The 11592-nt window shown below is 31.8% G+C and overlaps 1 protein-coding gene across 1 annotated transcript; it reads right to left on the bottom strand.

Annotated features, from left to right (window-relative positions):
- Positions 1–4595: 4595 nt before the first annotated feature.
- LOC148603493 (CCN family member 2-like) lies at positions 4596–9797 on the bottom strand. The gene is made up of 7 exons (XM_088552496.1): positions 9659–9797; positions 9197–9270; positions 7705–8676; positions 7078–7195; positions 6000–6112; positions 5031–5145; positions 4596–4762 (listed from the first exon to the last, which is right to left on the bottom strand). Exons 3-7 carry the CDS (start codon positions 7745–7747, stop codon positions 4627–4629), a joined length of 525 nt encoding a protein of 174 aa, XP_088408622.1. The 5' UTR covers positions 7748–8676; positions 9197–9270; positions 9659–9797; the 3' UTR covers positions 4596–4626.
- Between the last annotated feature and the right edge of the window lie 1795 nt (positions 9798–11592).

The following is an 11592-nucleotide window of genomic DNA, read 5'->3' as shown; positions in this document are numbered from 1 at the left end:
CAAAGTTTTGTTCTCATTGATCCGGTAGTGTCAGACAAAATTATTTTTGCAAGAAATGCCTTACAAAATAAAGAAAAAAAAACGTCTAAAAATAACTCCAACATGGTTTAACAGTTCTACACGTGGACAAAGTTCAACCACAGATAGATTTTATCAGGCTGAACACTTTCAACTTGCACTTACGGCAAACTCCGACATAACGTATGACTTGTGATATGAAAACTCCATACGCAGGTGTTGAAGTGATTTTGCAACAGATGAAAGAAAAGTTGACAATACGGATGAAAAGTAATCGCGTTTGTCGTATACTTTGGTTGATAATTTTCCTTTTCAATTGTAAAGAAACCAAATGAGGATAAGAGATTTATGGTTTTCCACTATCTCTTCTTTGGAGAGTGTCGTGGCAGTATAGGTCTTATCACTGCTATTATTTTATTATTATTTAGTCTGCTGATATGAAAACATATTTGTCATGTATAGTAGACATTGTTTTTGCTACATCGGGGACTTACAAAACTGATGTAGCATTGACACTTATTGACCTACTTAAAACTTTCATGCATTTCAAAAGCCTTAACTTCCTTTGACAGAGAATCGATGTCTTCCTGTCCGTTTCTTGTGTAGTCCTCCACGGCATCCATAAAAACTTAAAAGTTATAATTCCATTTTATGGAGTGTGGTTTACGGTATTTTGGGATCTTTTGAAAGGATCTTCCTATGAGATTCGTTTTCGATAATGCTTGAATCTCCCATAATGCATGATAGGACGAATAGGAATATGAAATAATTGGTATTGACTTGTATTCATATTGTGTGTGTGTGTGTGTGTGTGTGTGTGTGTGTGTGTGTGTGTGTGTGTGTGTGTGTGTGTGTGTGTTCACATATGAATGGCCATTTATGTCGTTATTTAACAATTAAAACAATGCGACATAAATGGACAGCTTGTGGGAAAACAATGATGAAATAGAGTTTTCGTGATTTCTTTCATGAATATTGCACACTTTTGTCAAATATCTAAAAGGCAACATCACATTTTTCTGTCGATTCTAAGGAAGATTTAGTATGATGAGTCGGATCCTCTATTAATAAGTTAACAATGAGCACAAAGTTTTTATTATCATTTCTAAAAAAAAAAATCGTCATTTTACTATGTAGAATTACAACCTACGAATATGTGTTTTTTGTTTTTGTATGTCTTTCGGACACCCATCTTAATAAGTTTCCAATTTAATCAACACTAGCTTCGTTACTACTTAGTTAATTTCTATATACACCATTCTAAAGTTTCATCTGTTCTTTAATATAACAAAAACGGGTATGGCGAATATGTCAAAGAGACAAAACCCCACCGGGGTAAAAATATCATCCCAAGGCCAACCCTTGATCTTCAATGAATGACGGGGAAAACCTAACACCATAAGGCAGGCCGCTTAAACATCAGTATACACAGGTATGGTTAAATAGTTGATCCTATATACTAAAGTAATATACAAATAAAATAACGGTGAAAAGAAAACAAGACATACAGAAGCCAGTAATTCCTAACTTGGGACAGACGTAATATGCGGCGGGGTTGAAGTACAATAGCGTTATCACAACCCTCCATATCTGGCCACCGTGGAAAATAATACACAACCAAACACACTTAAAAATCAGTTCAAAAAGGTCCAAATTCCTTGAAACAACGAAAATAAGGAAACTGAATATTTATTACACAAATATACAAATTAAGGACTTCTAGCAATTAACTGACCTGCCAGCTCAAGACCAGTTTAAACCGACAAAAACTAATGTTCCCACCGTATATAGAATCTTTTTATGAGCAACTCGGTGGGTGTTTCTAGAAAAGCAGAGGACGCTTTCCCTACCGGTGCACCTGGTCCATGCTCCCAGTTTTTAGTGGAGTCCGAGTTGCTCATTTACTTTTGTTACTTTGTATGTATGATTTTAGTTACTTTATGTTCTTTGTTGTGAATGTCTGTTTTCCATGTCTGGTCTTTGTCCCTGGATTACATTCTTTTGATTACCGCTATAACCTTGGTTCCCTTGATTACTCTTTCCAACTCTTCTCATGGAGTTCAGAATCACGGTACATTATATGGCATACAATAAGGACACAACCCATATCATGCTAAACAATCCTCTTTTAGTCTCTTTATCAAAAACGATGGTTGTGATTTACCGTCTATATACTGAATTCCTGAACTCAACAAGAATCAAAACAAGCAACGCTACATAGCTAGATCTGCAAAATGTGCCACCAAACCACTTTCAAAACTTTTAACTGCTATACTCATAGCTGTCAAAGGGGTCTCGTGTTCTACCACAACACTTGTTACTCCCGTAGTGATATTAATTCAATGTGGATGCTGAAAAATTCAAAAGATCTTCTAGAAACCCTCAATTCGAGATTATTATCGGAATATATTAGCATTAAAATCTATGATTTTTTAACACTTTATACTTTTACTCCCCATAATCAGTTAAAATCCCGACTCAAAAACATTATACATCGTTGTTACTCACAGATGGATCACCTAGATATAAAATATCGTTCTTATTAGAGATTCCTCATACTTTTTACAAAATAATTCCAAACATCTTCCAAATATACAGAAGTTGTTCTTAAAATGCTTGAATTTTTAATCGACAACATATTTGTCAAGTGTGGTGGACGCGATTTTCAACAAACGGTCGGCATTCTAATGGGAACAAATTGTGCTCCTCTACTTGTTGACCGATTCCTTAACTCTTTTGAGGCTGACCTTTTAGCTGATCTGATGCGAAAGAAAAAACATCGTTTAGCATGATCCTTTAATCTCAGTTTCCGCTATATAGATGACGTATTATCGTTAAATAATCCTTGTTTCGGGGATTTGATACATTGCATCGACCCCAAAGAACTTGAGAACTTGAACTGGTGGATCGTTACGGTGTATCCATCTGCACTATGAAAACTGATTTCTTTCAATATGTCATAGTTTTCCTTTCCTTTCCTCTTTTGTCTACTTCGTACTTAACTTTTTATGAGCAACTCGGCGAGTGTTCTAGAAAAGCAGAGGACGCTTACCCTACCGGTGCATCTGGTCCATGCACCCAATTTTTAGTGGAGTCCGATTTGCTCATTTGCTTTTGTTACTTTGTATGTATTATTTTAGTTACTTTATATTCGTTGTTGTGTTTCATTGTTTTCCATGTCTTGTCTTTGTCCCTGGATTACATTCTTTTGATTTCTTTTGATTTCCGCTAGAACATTGGTTCCCTTGATTACTCTATAAAAATATTGTTTTAATTTCTATGTTAAGACCCTATCAGCAAATCAAATAAATATGCTATCCTTAACGATTCGACAACAATATCATAATTAGATCCCTTACAAATGACCCTGTTTAGTTAACTTTTTGGGTAAGTATTGAGCTTTCCTTGCTTTTTGTAGAATATTTCCGTAACTCAAAGACTGAGAGATACCTAATTTATTTATCGTTAACAAGTACATCTATGTATCTAGAATTCCTTCTATCGGTTAAAACATTTTGGAAAACAAATCAATTTTTATGGTTGCTATTTTTTTTTTTGTTTTTTGTTTTTGTTTTGTTTTGTTTTGTTTTTTTTTTTGTTTTGTTTTTTTTTTTTAAATTATGTTAAATGAACATTTTCGTGGATATTTACGCAGTTTCAAAAAAGTGATTATCGTTATACAGTATTAAAATCAACTTCGCGGGTATTCTTTTTTTTTCGTGCTTTTCTTGTCTAACGCGAACATACCGAAATTTATTTCACCGCGAAAAATAATACGTTTACAGTTACTACCAATCCGATTCAAAGGAAACGTTTTGGACGCAAATATAGTTCAAGGTTTTTCATGATATGTATGACATCATGACACTATCTGGCAACATATTCCACAGAACTTATGTACATCACACTTCCTTTATATGTATTTTCCGTCTATTACTCCATATTCTTTTGTTCCTTCATAAATTAAATACAACAGAGGGCTATGCACAATGATGTTGTTTATATGAGTAAAATTTTTTATAATTAGAATTCAGGTTTTTTTTTCAAATACATAGTTTGTGTGTGCATGTGTGTGTGTATTTAAGATTGCAGGAGGGCGGTAACTGTCGTAAAGTCTATGTCTGGTTAATTTATTTTCCAAACATTATCTTTCTCTGATTGTTATTGAGTAAACCCCAATAAACATGTCATATTAGCGAAACATAATGAAACAATATGTGTTGCATCAAATAATTCAAAAGTGTGTTTGTGGTTGAAAATATTAACAGAAAATTAAATAACAAAACAATACCATGTCATTACAATGGATGTATATGTCTGTAGTGATATTTTTTAAAAGGGATTTCTGAAAGTAAACATTCAGCTATTATTCTTTATTAATTTTGATATTATTTAGTTTGGTATATTCTAATATTTAGAAAGATAAAATTTAATTTAAGTAATCAATGATATTGAAATTTCTTTAAACATATTCAATATTCATTTATACTTTTATTTAGATTAAGACTGTGATTTAATTTTAGAATTCGATATTGTTCATGTAAAATAACAGTTATCTCTCTTTCGAGTTAGCTAAATAAACGTAAAAAATATCTTTAATGGAAAAGCTCATTGATCTCTATCATAACCTGGCGGATATGCAATAAATATCCATGGTGGACACTCTGGCTGTTTACAACATTTTCCTGGTTTTGGTTCAAGAATATGGCATTGAGAAGGTAAACGATTGGTCCAATCAACACACCTGTGTTAAAAATAAAATGTATATGTACATATTGTTTACAGCTGCGTTTGTTACGTGATGTATTCTCATTATAAAGTTTGTTTTATAATGTTCAGGAATCATCAACAACTTAGTGTAATAATTCCTTTTATTTATGCGTTAAAGATAGATGATTAAAGAGCGTAAGTTGACCTTATACCGTTCAAAGATTATACAGGCATATGCTTTGTATATTTTCCTTAACATGACAAAGTTTCTTTTTAATTTTTCTATCTATTCGTACACTTACAGCTCTTTACACCTGTAGAAACCTTTGCTTGCCACTTCACAGGTACACTTATATTTACAATCATCTATCCAGGTTTGATTTTGTGCGTAATGTTCACCCTTATAGAAGCAATCAACTACAAAAACAAATTTTACAATTGACAATTTAACACAAATACAAAGGAAAGAAAGTTAGCTTTAAAAGACAAAATTTAAATGGTTCCGCCTCAAGTGGTTTTATGGAAATGTAATGTTGGTCATGATGCCGTTCATAAAAAGCATTGGTTTTTCATCTTGATCCGTATTACATTTGATTTTTTTCGACGTAGTCGGTATAGTTTCGCTTTTTATCCTTTGACCTTAAGGACGCAAGTTTCTTGATCGCAATTCTATTTCCCGATTGGCCAAATACTGATAACTTAGTGGCGTTCGAAAACTCTGTATTGAAAATTTGAATCATATTTGCCATGTGTTATTTTCTTGAAAGAAATGTAGAAACTTAAGTTAGAAGAACAAAATTTTACTGCGACCCATTTTGAAAGATAGTACTTGTTATGCATTTATTTATTTATTTGTGAAAGCGACACATTAAATAACGTAGTAACTGTTGTACTATGTACTATGATATTACAATTGCCTTTTTATATACATGTATGTAGTAAAACTGAGCAGTGTGTGAATAAACGATCGATCATATGCTAAAAACTTATTCTTTTGTCGGTTGATAGATTTTTACAGATTCTCTCAAATGAAACTTTTCGAGGATATACATTTTCGAGGTTTCAAAACCTGATAAGTATTATAAGAGGGGGTAATCAATTTCGTTTCCTGTCCACCCCGACAATAGCGGAAATAAGTAAAGCACAAAAACTTTAACAGAACACAACAAATCGCGATTGAAAAATTGAAAAATAATGTATTATAGAAGTTGTTATATTATATCTTTAAGCCGTGCGAAATTTGTTTTCCTTGCAACATAGGGTTAATATACCTATTCCTCCTGTTTTTTCTGTTAATGTGGCGTTACAATATATCTGTCCGCAACATTGTCCTGGTGTCCTTTTTATCTCACAATTGCTAGGGAGATGTTCAAATTTCGTGCACCTATAAAACCATCACCCATCTGATTCAAAATGGAACACTTATGTTTTGATCGGTGAACAAGTCTTAAACATGATAAGATGGTTATTTAGAGTGATGATATTAAAAAAACAAAAACAAAAAACAGTATCCCTGCTCCTGTTCAAATTGATGCTTTTCTCTTTCACGTTCTAAATATCGGCAAAAAATCAGGAGTGAAATGATTCAAATACGACAACATCCAACAGAATATTGCCATTGCCAAAATGTTAACCCATGAAACAGAGACGACCTACATACACAATGCAGCGAATCGAATTACGAAAATAAACATAAAAACTAAAGACAAGGGAAACAACCCGTCACAGAAAAAAACTAAAACACTAGCAATATGAACTACAACAAAAAAACCGGAAGAGACATCAGGTGCTCCGGAAGGGTAGGCATGTCTTACTCAGCCAACCGCACCCGCCTTATTGCAAGTTAGTATAATCCGGTTATAATTTAGCATCAATTAATGCAGTTCCTCGATACCTGTGAAGCACTATTGACAATTGGGAGAAATATTTCATTTTCTAAGTACCATATTGTAAACGTAGTAGATAACTTAGAAATAGAAGACAAATATTCGAGATTGACAAAATTAGACTATCAGGATAGCGGTATGACTTAAAATTGTAATACAAATTAAGGTGTAGGTATAAGGCAGACGAAAGTGTATCGGTTGTGTCTTTAATTTCAGGTTTTTTAATATATGTTATCACAAACAATTGTGAATTTGACATAGCATATATCATAATATATAGAAATTCTTATATTCTTCACATATTTGGGAAAATAATAACATTCAAAGAATTTGATGTTAAGAATTGAATGTCATACAAGGTTATAACATGTACGAATATACAAAATAGCAACTTGTACACAGCAAATGTACATATTGAATAAATGTCATTCAATCAGAAAATGTTATAATTCCTTGTACTTACAACTCTCTGCAGCTAAAATGACCACTATTTTCGTCGTCACAAGTGCAGTTGTAATCGCAACCGTCAGTCCACGAGTCTCCCACATGATATACGTTTCCTTTGTAATAGCAACCAGGTTCTGTCAAATGAAATATATAGAGACATTGGGTGAAAATCATAGTGGGATCGTAAATTGTACCGTTTTAAAAGGAAAGTTCTGTAGAGATCAGGTATTGCATGCATTTGAATTTTGGATTACACAAGTAAACACAAATTATATGAACTACCCTTTAATTTGGTACAAACTTTTATATTAATACAGTTATCAAAGACTCTAAATTAAGGAGGTAGACCTAGGGTAAGCGACACATCTCTTACAAATCATTGGAACTTTTGTATACAGCTTTTACATAAATTTCATATAAGCATCATAGTAACTTGGACTAATTTCATTTTGATTGAAATGGAACCTTGATAGGCTTTGGTGAAATTGAATATGATACAAACAAAACACTGATTTCAAGAGTTACGTCCCTTACGCTAGGTCTACCTCCTAAAGTCATAAGAAAAGTGACTGTTAAAATTTCATAATCCAGTAAAGATATGCGTATTATTTTATATCTTTTTGTTTAATTCATTAACACTTACGATGAGGAGCATTTGTAGGTCCAGTAACATTGCCTTTTAACATCAAGTTGGAGAAATATTAAAAGAGAAAAAATCTTACATGAATAGAATATCGGATATCTTCCATCTATTACAATATTATACAAATTATGGTTATTTCAACAATATAATACATATTTCTCATGTCTATGATGCGTTTCTCCGACTAGATTCCAAGAGTTATTTGCAATCCGGAGAAAAATACTAAAGCATGAGAAATATCAAATATGGGGTGACAACCATAAATACTACACAATATGATAAAAAACGAAGTAAAAAAAGTTAATATATTAGTGCTGAAAAACAAATACATTATTTATTCATATAATATGTTGCCTTAAATAAACGAATGAACAGTCATAAATAAATATTTACGAGGCTGAAAAAAGAAACAAAGTAAATCAAGCAATGCAAAACAATAACCATTTAAAAAGTAGACACAAATGATATAATTAGGTGTTTATTACTATGAAATATTCCAGAAAATAAACATCAAGCTGATTTAAAAAATACATATCTATATACCACTTTATAAAATAAATAAAAATAAATTAATACAAAAGCAATTTACACATATTAGAACAAAAACACTCGGTGCTTGGTTGATTCAAACTCATTTTGACATTATATATTGGGATCGGGGGATGGGTAAGGAAATTGAGGATTTCGTATGGAGTGGGAATTTAAATTGGGTTGATTGGAAATTTTTAAATATAAAAATCAGTTTTATGATTAGGTAACGTTATAGTGAAACATGCAATATTCTATAATAATACAAAATATGGGACAGTTTTATAAGGGAGGTAAATGGAGAAAATTGGGCAGATGATATTTGTTTACATCCCATATAAAGCAATACTTACTAAGACAACATCAGACGTCTCATTTATTATACATTACCATATGGAAGATGCATTTCTGCTTATATTGCACACTGCATAAACTGTTCCATGCCTATTGTAACAATATTTGAGTAAAACACCAAACTTAGTTAAATTTAAAAAAAATTGGAGTATGAAGAGATAAATTCAAGTGGAATTCACGTTCGATTATATATGCACTAAACAACAAGAAAAACCAAAATACACTCTGAGATGATTTTTTGGTACCAACAAACAACATTGGGGTAACTAAAATATACCGGAAGGGTAAGTTCTCTATTTTTTCATATAACCCCATTAACATGCTTTTCCATTGCCAAAATAGATTTGTTGTTATAGCACAATTTACCATTTAAACCATAAATCCTCAAAATAAAATAAAACAAAACCATTATTAGCATTTAAAAGCATTAGTACTTGCAGATCAAACAAAGCATGTTCTAAAAAAATTACTGAAGCCTGTTTGCCTTAATAGAATAGAATAATTTGCATTCAAATCAAATTTAGAGCATTAAATATAGTAGCTGTCTACAAGTCGAAGCTGGTCATTGATCAGCAGTTGCTTATGGGATGATACAAAATGCTTTACGAACCATATACGTAGCCTTGCTCCGTCCTCCCCCGAGACACTGTTTTAGCTCATCGTAACAGTCGTGTCCATGCAAAGCTATATAGATCAAAATGATCAGTGTAATTACAAAATCAAAGGATTAAATTTAAATTTTCAAACATTTGATAGAAAGTGTATGAATAATTGATGAATAAAGAGAAAAGACGAGACAAAACTGAAAGTATATAAGAACAATGCATACAATATAAGCAATGAAAATATTAAACAAAACATAGCACTGATTGTGTTTACTGGAAGGAAGAAGAATAGACAGCGGTTCTATTGATTACCTTAATCTCTGTCAAGACGTCTACAAAGGTATAAATAAAGTAAGTTTCAATTTAACCCAAATTGATTTGGAATATAAGACTTTGCAGGGTCTCGTCAAAATCAATATGAAGATTATTTCAAGCCATTATATATGTTGAAGTGAAGTCCAACTTACTTCCAGTTGTGAATTCCCTGCCTTAAATGTCATGTTAAGAACGTAATCAGTTCTCATATCCATAAAGGTAAACTGATTTTCGACAGAAATACGTATTTATAACTGTAGATAGTCTTTGTCTGGGTCAAAGGTCAACAACCATTCCCAGTATAATGGAAATCACGCGTTGTGCTTATAATTTGACCGACTTTATAAATTTAAAAAAATAGACTATTAGATTTATCTCCGTCAGTAGTTGATTCTTTTTGACATATGTAAGATACGTTTTTTATTAACTTAATAATCACCACATATTTAAATGTTATTTATTCAGGTTCGATTCATTAAATCTGTACTTCATATTTAAAAAAAAATATTAAACCGTAATATAATTTAAACATTCCTGACCACTATATTTAATCTGTTTTCTTAAATGTATTGTTAGTTACAGTGGGTGAGAAAGATTAATTCATGAAAACAAAGTCTGGCATAAAAAAACTTTTTATAGGAAAACATATCAAATCTACAGTTTACAAATACTAAAGAGTGTGACTTTTTTGGATCTGCAGGATCACCTAAATAATTGAATTTTAATACATATTATCATACAAATACGTTAAATATGATTCAATGATAAAAAGAATATGGGAAACTTAAATGGGGTTATCGTGTATCTGGACGATGATGAGAAAGATTATTCAATATGGACGATGCTGTATAATTTTTATATGGATGTTTGTGAATGAGAATGGAGTGTGGATCATGAATGAAGTTCACAATTTTTAGTAGGACTTTATATAGAGAATATAGAAAGGGCAATCAGTGTAGATATAGGGTGGGGATTTTTTTATTCGTTTTTGTTTTAATTGCTTCGCTACATTTGTGTGCTTCAGGTCTAAAATTTTATAATTTATTGTGGTTACCATTTTTGATTGATCTTTACCCTGTTAGGTCTATTGACTAATTTGCTCTTTAGGTGTTACTACACATATAATGGCCTTGCGCAGAAAATACAAAGAAAAGTAAGAGATCAAGAACGTTTTAAAATGCCTGTTTTGAAGATAGGAATATATAAGTGAAATCTTTTCAAGTACTTCCTATAGTTTTTGTCAAAACCATATAAATGAAACTTTGATACGTTTTGTTTCATTATTATATGACATTCAAGTCCAACGTGATTCACAACGAGGCCTATAGAAGATAGAATTAAGGTCATTGATAGATAAACTTATAAAAGTGACATATGCTTATCTCCAAAGGAATTCCAAAGGAAGGAGTATTGAACTTGTTTTTCGATGCACAAATAACTATTTGCATATTATTAATTCTGACTTGCACATGCATTAACTAATCTCTTAGAACATTTTTTTTTAATTAATGATAAATTCAATCGTTGTGTCTTCTTTTGTTTTGTTTTGTCATTTTCTTCGTTTTTAATTCACAAAGGACTAGGCTTTTAAGATATAACAGTTCTTTACAAACGGTATTCGTCCCAATCATTATACTGCGTGGCCTCTTAAATTTCAATAAGTCAGGACTTAGGTTTTTGAGTGACATGTAAGTACCAACACAGCTAAAATTCAAGACGATATTTCAAGGTGCAGAAGAAGCCACCGAACTGCATAGTGTGGCTTTTTCGTCATACACACGTCATATTTGTACGTTACTGTCATTCTTTCTTTATACAGATCTGTAATTTCGAGAAAACACTACATCCATCTGAGTACAACCAAAAGAAATGTAGAAAGTCTTACAAAACTCTTTGTAAATGCTAAAATGTTCTTTATTTAAGATTGAAAATGCTTGCATGTATTCTGTACATGTACACAAATGAACTCTTTGCTTAATGCATATAATACATTATAATAGGATAGCAGAGGTTTAAAAGTCTTCAAATAACGAAGTTAAATGCACTGACGACATATAATACGGCTTTATTTGTGTATTTGTTTCGG

The sequence above is a fragment of the Perna viridis genome, chromosome 11 (genome assembly GCF_037379345.1).
Source record: "Perna viridis isolate PV_CMFRI_1.1 ecotype Kerala chromosome 11, ASM3737934v1, whole genome shotgun sequence".
Taxonomy (NCBI): Eukaryota; Metazoa; Mollusca; class Bivalvia; order Mytilida; family Mytilidae; genus Perna; species Perna viridis.
The sequence above is the reverse complement of the archived record's forward strand: the minus strand, read 5'-3'. Positions and strand labels throughout refer to the sequence as shown.

Bases quoted from the DNA above. Each gene is read 5' to 3' on its own strand.
- LOC148603493 (XM_088552496.1), bottom strand. From the start codon at position 7,747: ATGTTAAAAGGCAATGTTACTGGACCTACAAATGCTCCTCATC. The intron at 7,196-7,704 runs GTAAGTGTTAAT...TTCATTTGACAG, and splicing joins ACCTACAAATGCTCCTCATC to AACCTGGTTGCTATTACAAA. The intron at 4,763-5,030 runs GTAAGTGTACGA...TTTTTAACACAG, and splicing joins TTCTACAGGTGTAAAGAGCT to GTGTGTTGATTGGACCAATC.